The sequence below is a fragment of the Eurosta solidaginis genome, chromosome 3 (genome assembly GCF_040869045.1).
Source record: "Eurosta solidaginis isolate ZX-2024a chromosome 3, ASM4086904v1, whole genome shotgun sequence".
NCBI lineage: Eukaryota > Metazoa > Arthropoda > Insecta > Diptera > Tephritidae > Eurosta > Eurosta solidaginis.
The window spans coordinates 264,648,032-264,659,651 of NC_090321.1; the positions used below are offsets into that span (position 1 = coordinate 264,648,032).

General features: G+C 35.7%; 1 protein-coding gene and 1 long non-coding RNA gene across 2 annotated transcripts in view; both read right to left on the minus strand.

The window, feature by feature from the left end:
* Positions 1-11,620, minus strand: part of LOC137245503 (uncharacterized) — a 359,413-nt gene that overhangs the window by 228,166 nt on the left and 119,627 nt on the right. The gene's annotated exons all lie outside the window — the stretch shown is intronic.
* LOC137245493 (polyadenylate-binding protein) lies at positions 1,838-8,659 on the minus strand. The gene is made up of 2 exons (XM_067776255.1): positions 7,163-8,659; positions 1,838-3,995 (listed from the first exon to the last, which is right to left on the minus strand). The coding sequence occupies exons 1-2, from the start codon at positions 7,886-7,888 to the stop codon at positions 3,771-3,773; spliced, it is 951 nt and encodes a 316-aa protein (XP_067632356.1). The 5' UTR covers positions 7,889-8,659; the 3' UTR covers positions 1,838-3,770.

Here is an 11,620-nt window from a genome sequence, read left to right on the forward strand (position 1 = left end):
ACAATAGCGTATTGAAATAAGTTCACGAGTCACTTGTGACTCATTTCTTTATACAACTTAAGGCGCTTTCTTGGTATGAACGTGTCGTTATATATTTGTGAATTCTATGTTAAACGAAAAAGCACACAAATACACACTTTTGACATTTATATATCAATTTACCGTTATTGTGATTCGAAAACTTAAATTATTTCTTATGTTCCTATATGTTCACATGTGACTCATTGGACATTGTTTTTGCTACGTTCAGGAGTCACATTTGACTCACAAAATAAAATAGCCAAAATAAGGTAAATATATGTCAAATTATTTATAAAAATAATATTTTATAATATACATATATTCATATTATTTAATTAAGCAATACAAAAAAATAATGGGCGTAGGCATTCTCAAAGCGCTTTTTATGGGGACAGGGAAGTTGGTAATGGTGCTGTGTTGCCGGAGCGTACCGGATCTCTATCCGGCAAAGGACCATCACATCGATAACATTCCCCAAAGCCTTAAGGCAGTAAATTGCTTTCGCTTACAAATAATCAGAAATAATCAAACTTAATCCACGGCGAAGAAAGTTTTCTTCTTCACGTACTCGCAGGTCTGGTTTAATTAACACAACCACCGGCATTAAAAGCACTGCTACTCTGTCAACAGATTAAACAAATTGATGGAGAGCATTGCAGGAAGTTCTCCATAAAATTGATGCTTGTTTTCTCTCATTTCAGAACTTTTTTAAAAACAGCATATCTCATTTGATTGATTGAGGAATGCCTTGTCTCGGAATTTTTTCATAAGCACAAATGTTAAAATTTGGTCAGAGGAAGAAAAACATTTTTTCGTTCTTTTAAGTTCCTGCTCTCAATGCCGCGAGAATTTGGCATTGGTGAGTGAATTAAAAATCAATTGGGTGGTGAAGCGCCATTGAATGAATGAGTGAGTTCTAATAATATTTTGAATAGATGCCATAGCGAAATGCCTGGGGCATGCTATCTTACTAAGCACTCTGTATTGTTTCTGTGCCAGGAACGTCACTGAATATGCAATTAATTACTTTGCTGTAGACTAAAAGGATTACTTGCTTTTTAACACATACTGTATGATCGAATTATAACTGAATTGCATTAACCCTGCTGAAAAATTCCCTTTGCATACAGATCTTGGCTTTATAGGATAAAAAAGTTCACCAGCTATTTTTGTGTACATTTGCATTTTTTTACAAACAAACGACTTGTTTGTATGTAAGCGCATATAAAGCATAATCATAGCGTAATTGCAGCAGTACCGGTCTTAAATTTGGCATGATGAGTCTTTAGCAAATCAATATCACACAATTCCCGCCGCCACCTGTGTAAAGTTAAAATGTAAAGTTTTCGACTGGGTTTCACTTTTTTTTTGCTGCTAAAAATGCTATGATTACTGGGCAAGTTTATATCTTTCGTTTGCATGCTGCATATATTTTGTCTTAGTTTTTTCTTTTTTGTTTCTACTATGGCTTTTTAATTTAATTACTTTAGCCGGCTTTTTTTCTAAATTGGTTTTATTTATGTATAATTTCTGCTTACAGTTTTTTTTTTTTTTTTTTTTTTTATCGTAAGGTTTTTGCTTTTATTTACTTTTTTTTACTTATTGCCTTTGTTCCAATAACAATAACAAAAATAAAATATAGCTACACTTAATCGCTTTTATACATTATGGGCATTAATAAGAAACATATTGCAATTTGTTGATTTTTTTTTCTTTGAAGGGGTGAGGAAAGTATTTTAAATAGAGATATCCGGTTGTAAATCTCACCTAGTACAAAATATATGTATTGTAAATTTTCAATTTCTTAATAATAAAATTTTCAGTTTTTCTTGTTCTTTTGCTTTGTTGTTTGCATTTTTTGCTTTTCTTCTGTCATTGCATATCTATGGTTTTATTCGCATTTCCTAATTAAACATATCCTGTTGTTTTTGTTTTCTTCAATTGTTTTTGTTTTTTTTTTTTTCTTTTCTTTTTTGTTTCTTATGGGGTTTGTATTCGCTTTTGGTAATATCTACAGATTTGTTCCTACTTTTAGAACTTAAATTTTAAAATTTATTGGGAACATTTGTAAATTTTTCAATATTTTTTCTATTGCCTCGTTTTGTTTTTGATTTTTATTACAAATAGAATAAAATAAATTATTATACATAATTCTCGTTTGTTCTTTTTAGGTCATATACTTTGCGTTAAATTTTTTTTACTGCTAATTAAATTTTGCTCTGGATGTTCCCTTGATGTTGTTTTTTGCATGCTTACACATAATTTACTTGTTTACTTGATATTTTATTTTATGCCATTTTTCCTTTTTTGTTTCCCTGCTTTTAATTACAATAAAATATTTTTTTTTTTCAAAAATTTTTTAATTAAGCTTAAACTTGATTGACTTTCTATGTTTTTTGTTTGTTTGTTTTAACTATTTTTTATGCTTGTTAGACATATTTTGTTGTTGCTTCGCACTTTTCCATTTTTTAGCGTTTCGTATCTGGGTTTTTTGCATTACAATTAAATACCTTTATAATGTGGAACAGGGTTTTCACATTACCGTTACATTGTTTTGCGTGAAAAACATAGGCCGACAAAATAAGCCGTTACAAACAAATATCAGACCATATTTTTTCGAAACGCTCATTGTCATAACAATGCAGAAATCAATTATTTTAAATATAAATACATATGAAATCTTACATATCTCAATAAGCCAAACCGCTGACACAAATCTGTAATCCTAAAGACTTGTCAACTTTGTCGGCCTGTGTAATTGTATACCTATAAGTTTATTTAAACAAATTTTTTTTGTTCTCAACTAATAGTCAGGACAGTATAATTTAATGTTTTTAGTGTCATAATTTGTTTTTATTTTTTGCGCCGATCAATAACAAAAATAAAAAATTTACATATTTATACACCAAAAAGCAGAAAATGTTTTATTATGTGCAAAGATGTGTACGTATGTATATATGTGTGTGTTAATGTTAGTGGTTTGTTTAAAGTGTTCATGAATAATTATTATAATAGCTATATATGTAATTGGAATATATATAGATAGGGACATACATTTGCCATTTAAATTGAAATTGAATTCATTTTTTATTTTAAGTTGCAAACCATTGAGCTCTACTCAATGTGACATTTATAATTTCTACTGTGTAATTAACGTTAAACTGCCAATTGGTCATGGTGCTTATATATAACGCACTATTTAATTTTTATTTTATGGATTTTTTAATTTTAACAAGCATTTTTTTTTTCAAGTTTTTCATTTAGTTTCTTTTTTGTTTTTTTGTAATTTTTTTTCTGTTTCACTAAACCTTAATTTAACATCAAAATCAAACAAAAAAAGTAAACCCTATCATGTTTACGTTTCTACATTTACATAATATGTAATTTTGTATTTATTTCTTGTTTGTGTATTAGGTCGTGTTTTCAGAATATTTTGTGTTTTTAGTAATCCTTAAATATTTATGTATATGCATAATCGAAAATTTCCATTAATAATGTTGCATCGACTTTCTTCTATTCAAATTCTTATTATTCTTCTTTATTTTAACCTTATCTTCAACATTAGTCGCAGCAACTAGAAAAGTTTATTTTGAAGCTTAATCTATCATTCGTGAAAACTTTCTTTTACTTTATGAGCTTGCCACTAATATGAATTAATCCAACAATATTTTATGAAATCCATTTTTAGCTCATAATTCTTTCCATTTGTTGTATTAACTGTTATGGTTTCTCCTTAATTTCAACACACTTTAATAGTAAAAGACTTGTCCAGCCTTCTGCCGTTTACGTTCCTCCAATTTTCGATTGATTTCTTGTTGACGTTCGATTTTATTGAGTGCGCGTGCCACATACAAAAACTTATTGTCGCCCAATTGTTTACCATTGAGGCCAATTACTGCAGCTAATGCTGATTGTGGACTCTCGAAGGCGACAAATCCGAAACGGCGTGAACGCCCATCCTCATCCAGCATCACCTTAAAGAAAATGCGCATTTTAATGTCTTTGATTTGATTACTAACAAGCAGGAATCTTTAACTTTCAATGGGATAATAAATAGTATACCCCGACGTATTACGCTGGCCTCCAGCGGATTAGGGGGTCAGAATATACCCGCGGTAGGTATGCCTGTCGTAAGAGGCGAGTAAAGTACCAGATTCAAGGGGCTGTGTAGCGCAGCCCTTCAGGTTGCCAACGCAATATATAGCTTCTCCAAACCCAATTGTCAACCTCACCTATCCGCGGTGAATCCTGTTTCATTAACAAACGAGGCTCTGGCGACCCCAAGCTTCTCATGGAACTTGGGGTTTGGAGGGAGAGATGGCCTGAAGGTTTAATGTGGCCACATAAATCGTTCCCGAAATGGTCGGGCTAGCACCTTAATGGTACTGTGTTACCGAAGCGTACCGGATCTGTATCCGGCAAAGGACCATCACATCGATAACACTCCCCAAAGCCATCGATGAGCAACCTTATCGCTACAACAACAACAACAACAACGTTTTACGCTGATAACATATGCGTTGGCGATTGCAATTACCTATGAAATTTTAACTATGGTCTGTGTGACCTATATTCACACATTCCAACGAATTAAGACCCTGCGTCTGCTTTTGGTTAGGCTATGTTATGCGAATAGAGCAATATGCTTCAGCCAAACGAAGGCGGTAGCCACGGTTATACCATACACCCGGACTTGGCATGGCGTAGCTCAGGGTTATTTTTTATAAGCGCGGCCGAAGGCCGCCAACGCAGAAAGGTGTTCTGCTCAAAAATACTATGGATCCCACCCCCCGTTTCGGAAGTACCCGTGGGTCTTTTTTCGGTTTTTCGTTGATATCTTTTGAACGGGTAAAAAAAGTTAACTTCCGCTTTCGGATTATTGATCTAGACGTGAATACGCGTCTTTTGATACCTCACTCAAAAAAAAGGACAAATTTTAGGGTGGGCCCCTAAACTGCACAATTACCCAAATTTCTATTATACATACTGCAGAACTTAACCGATTTTAAAAACATATTTTATAAAAGTGTGTGATAACTGGCGTACGTTCACGACATTAACATAACACCAGCGCCATAGGTTCTGATTACACCAAATTGGAAACAACTGGAAAAATGGACTTGGTTGTGCCGTCGCAAGCAAGGAGTCATCGCATTTTCCTTCTGATAATTAAGACATTTTTGGCAGGCACAACGTCAAAATAGTACTAAGGCCTCTCACCTATCGTACCCACCATCTTCTTAAGGCGATACAAAACTCCTCGAAAGTTTTGGCGATTGTTATCGGTGTTGCTGGTCTTTTGCCGGATATAGATCCAGGACGCTCTGAAAACAAGCGCCATTAATGTACAGCCCCCACATCTTGGGAATGATTTAATATGACCACGTAAAATTTTTTCTTAGCCATATAAAGCTTTGTATTACGCTTAACAACCCCTCGTACCTCGTATCGTACCCGCCGGGGTATATGGTGCAGAAAAAATGACTGCTGACAACACTATATGATACCGCCGTGGTAGTACTTGAGATTAAGTAAGATCTCTATGCAGTAGGCTGGGTCGATTTGTGGGGAGGCAAAAAAATCGCCCATTGCTCTGTAAAAATCATATTCTAAGGATCAAAATAAAAAGCTTTGCCGAAGGAACCATACCTCTAAAACGAATTCTGATGTCCCCCCCTTTGGGTCGTAGGGGCAAATTTTGAAAAATCCCAATATCCTATGTTTTTTCTTTTTGGAGTTTATTTTTCTCTTTAGAAATTTATTTAGTCAGAACATATGTAAATGAAAAAATGAATTTAACTTAGTAATAGAAAAGAAATGAAAAGAAAATATTAGAAATTAGCGTTTTTACAACGCTAAATCAAAATCACTGTGATGCATTTGCATGTCGTTGTTGTAGCGATAAGGTTGCTCCCTGAAGGCTTTGGGGAGTGTTATCGATGTGATGGTCCTTTGCCGGATATAAATTCGGTACGCTCCCGTACCATAGCACCATTAAGGTGCTAGCCCGACCATCTCGGGAACGATTTATGTGGCCACATTAAACCTTCAGGCCATTCCCTCCCTCTCTACCCCTAAGTTCCATGAGGAGCTTGGGGTCGCCAGAGCCTCGTCTGTTAGTGAAACAGGATTCGCCGCGGATAGGTGAGGTTGACAATTGGGTTTGGAGAAGCTGGTCCTTTAGTCGCCTCTTACGACAGGCATACCTACCGCGGGTATATTCTGATCCCCTAACCCGTTGGAGTTTTGCATGTCGTAAACATAGTTGTGTGGGTTTTTTATTCAACCGTTTTAAAAAATGAAGGTATCATCACTGTGACACAATTGCAGATCGTAAAATTGCTTGTGTTGTTTTTTTTAAGCCACCACAAGACACAGCAGGTAGAATTGAAATTGCCCCTACCCAAAAGTTCGACATCAGAGGGGGGGGGGGGGGGGGGGGGGCATCAGAGTTCGTTTTAGAGGTATGGTTCCTTGGGCAAAGTTTCTTATTTTGATCCCTAGAATACGATTTTGACAGAGCAATGAGCGATTTTTAAATCGACCCGCCCTACTATGAAGACATCGGCATAGACCATATAATGCGAATCAAAAAAGCAGAGGGAGACCGAGGCCCCCGGTCCGTTGGAGGGCAAGGTTGTATTAATAACGACTTCATGCTGATACAAAACAAAATGATATAAATTGGCAACAAATTAATAAAAATAAAATCGTTATCATAAACCAAGTCTATAATAACAATGATTAACCACACCAAGTAGCTGTTAAGAACTTAAAGACAAATATGATAAGGAAAGGAAATGAAAATATAACAATAAGTAAGCATACAAATAGCAAGGGGCTGGATCGACCTTCCATGAATGAGAGTATAAAAGAGAACATGCGCAACCCTATAATGTTGCGAATTAATCGTAAAGGATATGGTGCTACATACATAAGTATTGTATAACAGCAAAAAAATAATAGTTGTAAAATGTAGAGTGTGAGCAGAGCACAAAAAAAAGGAATGTGGCCAGTACTCAATTTATTTTTGCAGGTAACCTTATGTTGAACAAGGTATACTTGAATCGAACAAAATCTTCAACATCTTATTCATACGGTCTGCACAAGTGCTATGATCATTAAATTAATTAAAAATTACCTTGTGACTTGTTATGCGTCCATACGGTTCAAACATTTCATGTAAATGCTGATCAGTAAAGTCCTCATTAAGATTCTTTACATAAAGATTCTTAAATTGTGTAGCCTTTTCTTGTTCACGATCACGACGTGGTATAAATTTCACTACGTGCACCTTTTGATTATTGCACAACATGCCATTCACTTTTTCAATAGCCGTACGTGCTGCTTCTTCCGAATCAAAATGTACGAAACCATAACCGCGTGAATTCCCATCTTCGTCCTTTGCCACGTTACAATTAAGAATATTACCAAATACAGAGAATGTATCATAAACTGCCTTGTTATCAATTGAGCGTTCCAAATTCTTGATATAAATTTTTCCACTATCTGGGGAACTAGAACTGGCACCACTGCCGCTACCGGGCATGCCGCTGCCATTACTTGGCATATGAGGCGACATTGATGTTATGTTACCGCTACCCATGCCAATGGGTGCATGTGGTGCATGACGGCTCATTGCCGAGGTGGGATGATGAATATTATTATTAGCGGAGCCAGGATGGGTTCCTGGGTGCGGTCCATGTGCCGCTGATGGATGATGAGCCAACGGGCCGCCAGCTTGTCCAGTTGCTGCATGATGGTGCAGTTGGGGTTGCTGCGGATGATGAGCTGTGGCCAATGGGTGGCCTACATAGTTATGGTTTGGGGTGGGATTGCCGCGAAATGTCATCGAATTAACAAACATAATTGGATGTGGTAGTGGCGGCACTGCGGGCTGCTTGTGGAGCGTGGCGGCGGCGATGGAGCTGTTATAAGCGTTATTGTAAGAATTGCTGCCGTAGCTAATAATTTTGACGGCTTTTAATAGAACACACCGCAGTACGTTCAATTATTTCTGTATTTCTCGGGTATACTTACTTCGCTTTACCAGACTAGTTCATGAAATCTAACGATAACAAATGTATCGTTAATAAGGCCGAGCAATGCATATATGGAATGCTATGACAATTTTACATGAACCGCTTGACATCCACTACTAAACAAGGATCACTCTTTCCAATGTTCCTTTCCCGACCTCATGAACAATTTCAGATCTTCGCAAGTCCGCCTCGCTTTTTATTTCTCTGGATACGTGCGCGTTTTGCAAAAAAAAAATCGTTATTCCGCTAAGTTGTTTTAATTCACTTTGCTTTGTACGATTCCTTTATTTCCGTAATTTTTTCCCTTGTTTCCTGTTATCCTTTTCACTCAAATTTTCTTTTATATATTTTTTTACCACTTTTCCTCAGCCCTTTTACGTTTTTCAGCACTTTTTATCCTACCAGCAGTATGCAAAAAAGACTGAATTGTTTTCTTAACGAAGTTATTACAACCTTAATTTATACGTTTTTCTTACTTTTAAGTTAAAAATAATAAATTTTTTAAGTTCTTTTCCTTTATTTTCGACGCGAAAAAACAATTTTCAGACCAGAGCCACGAACTTGCGTGTGAGCAAAGAATATGGACACGAGACGAACAGCGAATACCTGGGTGAAAGAAAATGTCAAGTTTTTGTATAGCATTGCCAAACTTGAATTCCTTTTTTAGTGACCGATAATTACCGTCTTTCACTGAGTTTTACAGCTCCTGCTCACCCCCAATTCTCACGGGAATGCTCTGGATCATTGAGAGACTTGAGAAGCAGATGTCGTGAAATTTTGGCACACGTGAAATAGGCAGATGCCGCTGTTTTTCATTTAACTCATACGACGAAAGGCTAAGCAGCGACATCTATTTTTGAAAAAGTAGGTATATTAAAGGCCGCGTTGCCAACCTAAAAAGAAGTAATTAACAAATTATCTGGCTCACAAATTGAACCAGAGTTCTATCTGTATTTATCAGGCTCAAATCGTTGTTGCTGCATTTACATGCAAAATTATTTATCTGGCTCAGGATTTTGCCACCGGATGATAGCTAATGACTTGATACGGTTTGGCGACTGAAATGTTGTTACAAAAGCGTGTTTTATTTACATCTATAGACGTTTACGCTTAAACTTTATATGGACTGCTAAGCGTCAAACTTTAAATACACCTCTTAAATTGCTGTGCATAAAATTTGTACTACTAAATTTCAATACGCATTATACTCAGATGAAGCTGAAATATATGTCTATGTGTCACCTCTTAAAATGGTGCGTGTCCACAATTCATTCCTACTGATTCAGCTATATGTTATAAACTATGGCGATCAGAGGGTTGTGTCTCCACTTTTCGGTATACACTGTGCTGTAGCTAGTGGTTTAACCACTGCCGTTAGATGGGTCTCCTAAGCATTATATAAGCGAGGATAACCGTTTTTTAAGCGCAAACGTATACGCGTGTAAAAAAACACTGCTAAAAGCAAATAGTACATATTAATCATCTCATCAGGTGATTTACATTTTTGAATGCACTAGCGTAGGGATTATCAAAGGAAGATGGCAAATGCAAACTTTACCCTATATATTGACAATTATTTACTGTCGTGGTTGTAAATTTTTTGTTAAAATTTATATTCACATCGTTTTAAGTTTTTTTTATTAGTAAATGCATCTAATTTAGAGCATTATTGGTAATTCTATACGACAGCATGACACTCTTAATCTAAAAATTTCAAGAGGGGTGTCCAAAGACGCGTTTTGGATTCAGAATCGCGAATCCGAAAGCGGAGGTAAAAATTTTTGGTCTGTCAAGAGATATTTGCAAAATAAATAGAAAATTTTCATGAGGTTGTAATTTTGATGATTTTGTGGTAATCACAAAAAAAAATTGTAAACATAATTGTTTTGCGCGGATAAGTTTTGGTCTCCAAACCGGTGTTGGACCCACCCAGGGTAATTTTTTATATGCGTGGCCAAAGGCCGCCAATGCAGAAAGGTGTTCTGCGCAAAAATACTATGGATCCCACCCTCGGTTTCGGAGCACTCCGGGGTCATTTTTGGGTTTTCGTTAATATCTTTTGAAACGATCTAAAATTTTTATTTTCCGCCTTCGGGTTATTGTTGTTGAGGTCAATACGAGTCTTTTGACATTTCGGTATTTTTGGGCGTGTATTAAGTGTGTCATGCTGTCGTATAGAATTACCGCATTATTTTCCACAACGAACAAGAATTGCAAATTTTTGTATATTCTCTTCATTCTATTCACCCCACAACATCACGCCACTTTTGAAAATCCGAACAAAGGTACTTTTTTGCTGTAGAGATAAGCAACCCATATGGTTTAACCATGGTCAAGCCGGTAATCAAGGCAAATTTTTACGTTTATTTTATTGCGTATTTGCATTTATAGATGGCACCCTTGAGATGGTTGTAGATCTAGGAGAAAAATGAAAAATGGTCTCATAATTACCGATTATCAAATATGTATGGCGAATGTTGCATTTTTGGTACGTAAGAGTACTTCAAGCTGAGTTGCATTTGATAGTTTAATAAAACTTTGTAGTATATACAGATGAAATAGTTGCATATATTTCCGCGGAAATAAGAATACTAGAAGATTTGTAGCCTGCAACAATGCGGAAAATTATATAAACGCTTTGGTCGCTTCAAAGCAAAGATAACGTACGGCGTTTCATTGTTTTTCGTATGGAGTTGTCAAAGCGTAGGCACGCAACCAAAGCATTTATGTAAATTTTACGATACTTCGCCCGACAGATGAATTAATGAATGCAACACAACCAAATCGTCTGTGTAAATCCGCCTTAATTTTTGTAGCTGTGAAAGTTTCCTGCAAATAAAATGGTGCTGTAAGTGCAAACAAATCAATCTCCTATATGACACTACTTTATTTTCTATGTGGTTTTCTTGTATTTTCTCTTATATTTTTTGTCGAGGGAGCCAATAAGGTTTCAGTACTGATGTAAGTGTGTGAACTATATTTAAAGAAACTAACGAAATACAAGAAAAATACAACGTAGTTCATTAAAAACAAACAAATCAGTTTGTATTTCGATAGGGTTTTTTGACATTAGGCCGTTTTTTCTTTATTTTTTATGACAAATCAAAATTTTGTTTTTAGTTTCAAAATTTTGTCTAAATTGTGTGTGCAAATGAGTTTTCAATAAGGCAAGGTGCACACGAGGCTACGCGTCATAGACGTGTACAAGATATTTCATATAGCTACAATTTCTCTACGCCTCAAGATCTGCACACGAAGCTACTTTCGAGCGTCGCTACAAAAAGCAAACAATTATTGAAAAAAATAAAAAATTTAATTTCTTCAGCTATATCCGTCCCCGAAATCAAAGGAAAATAGGTATTAAACGTTGTTTGCATCCCCGTGCCTTTGTAAATTATGAAAGGCAATTTTAAACCACCGCGGACTAGAGAAAAGGGTGAACGCTTCAACAATGTCTAACCAAGCTGTTGTGGTGTTTAATACTCTTTTTCGCTTTGGTAATATACCTTTCACGCACTTTTATTAACTAAATAACATTTTTTAACTAATTACTGAAA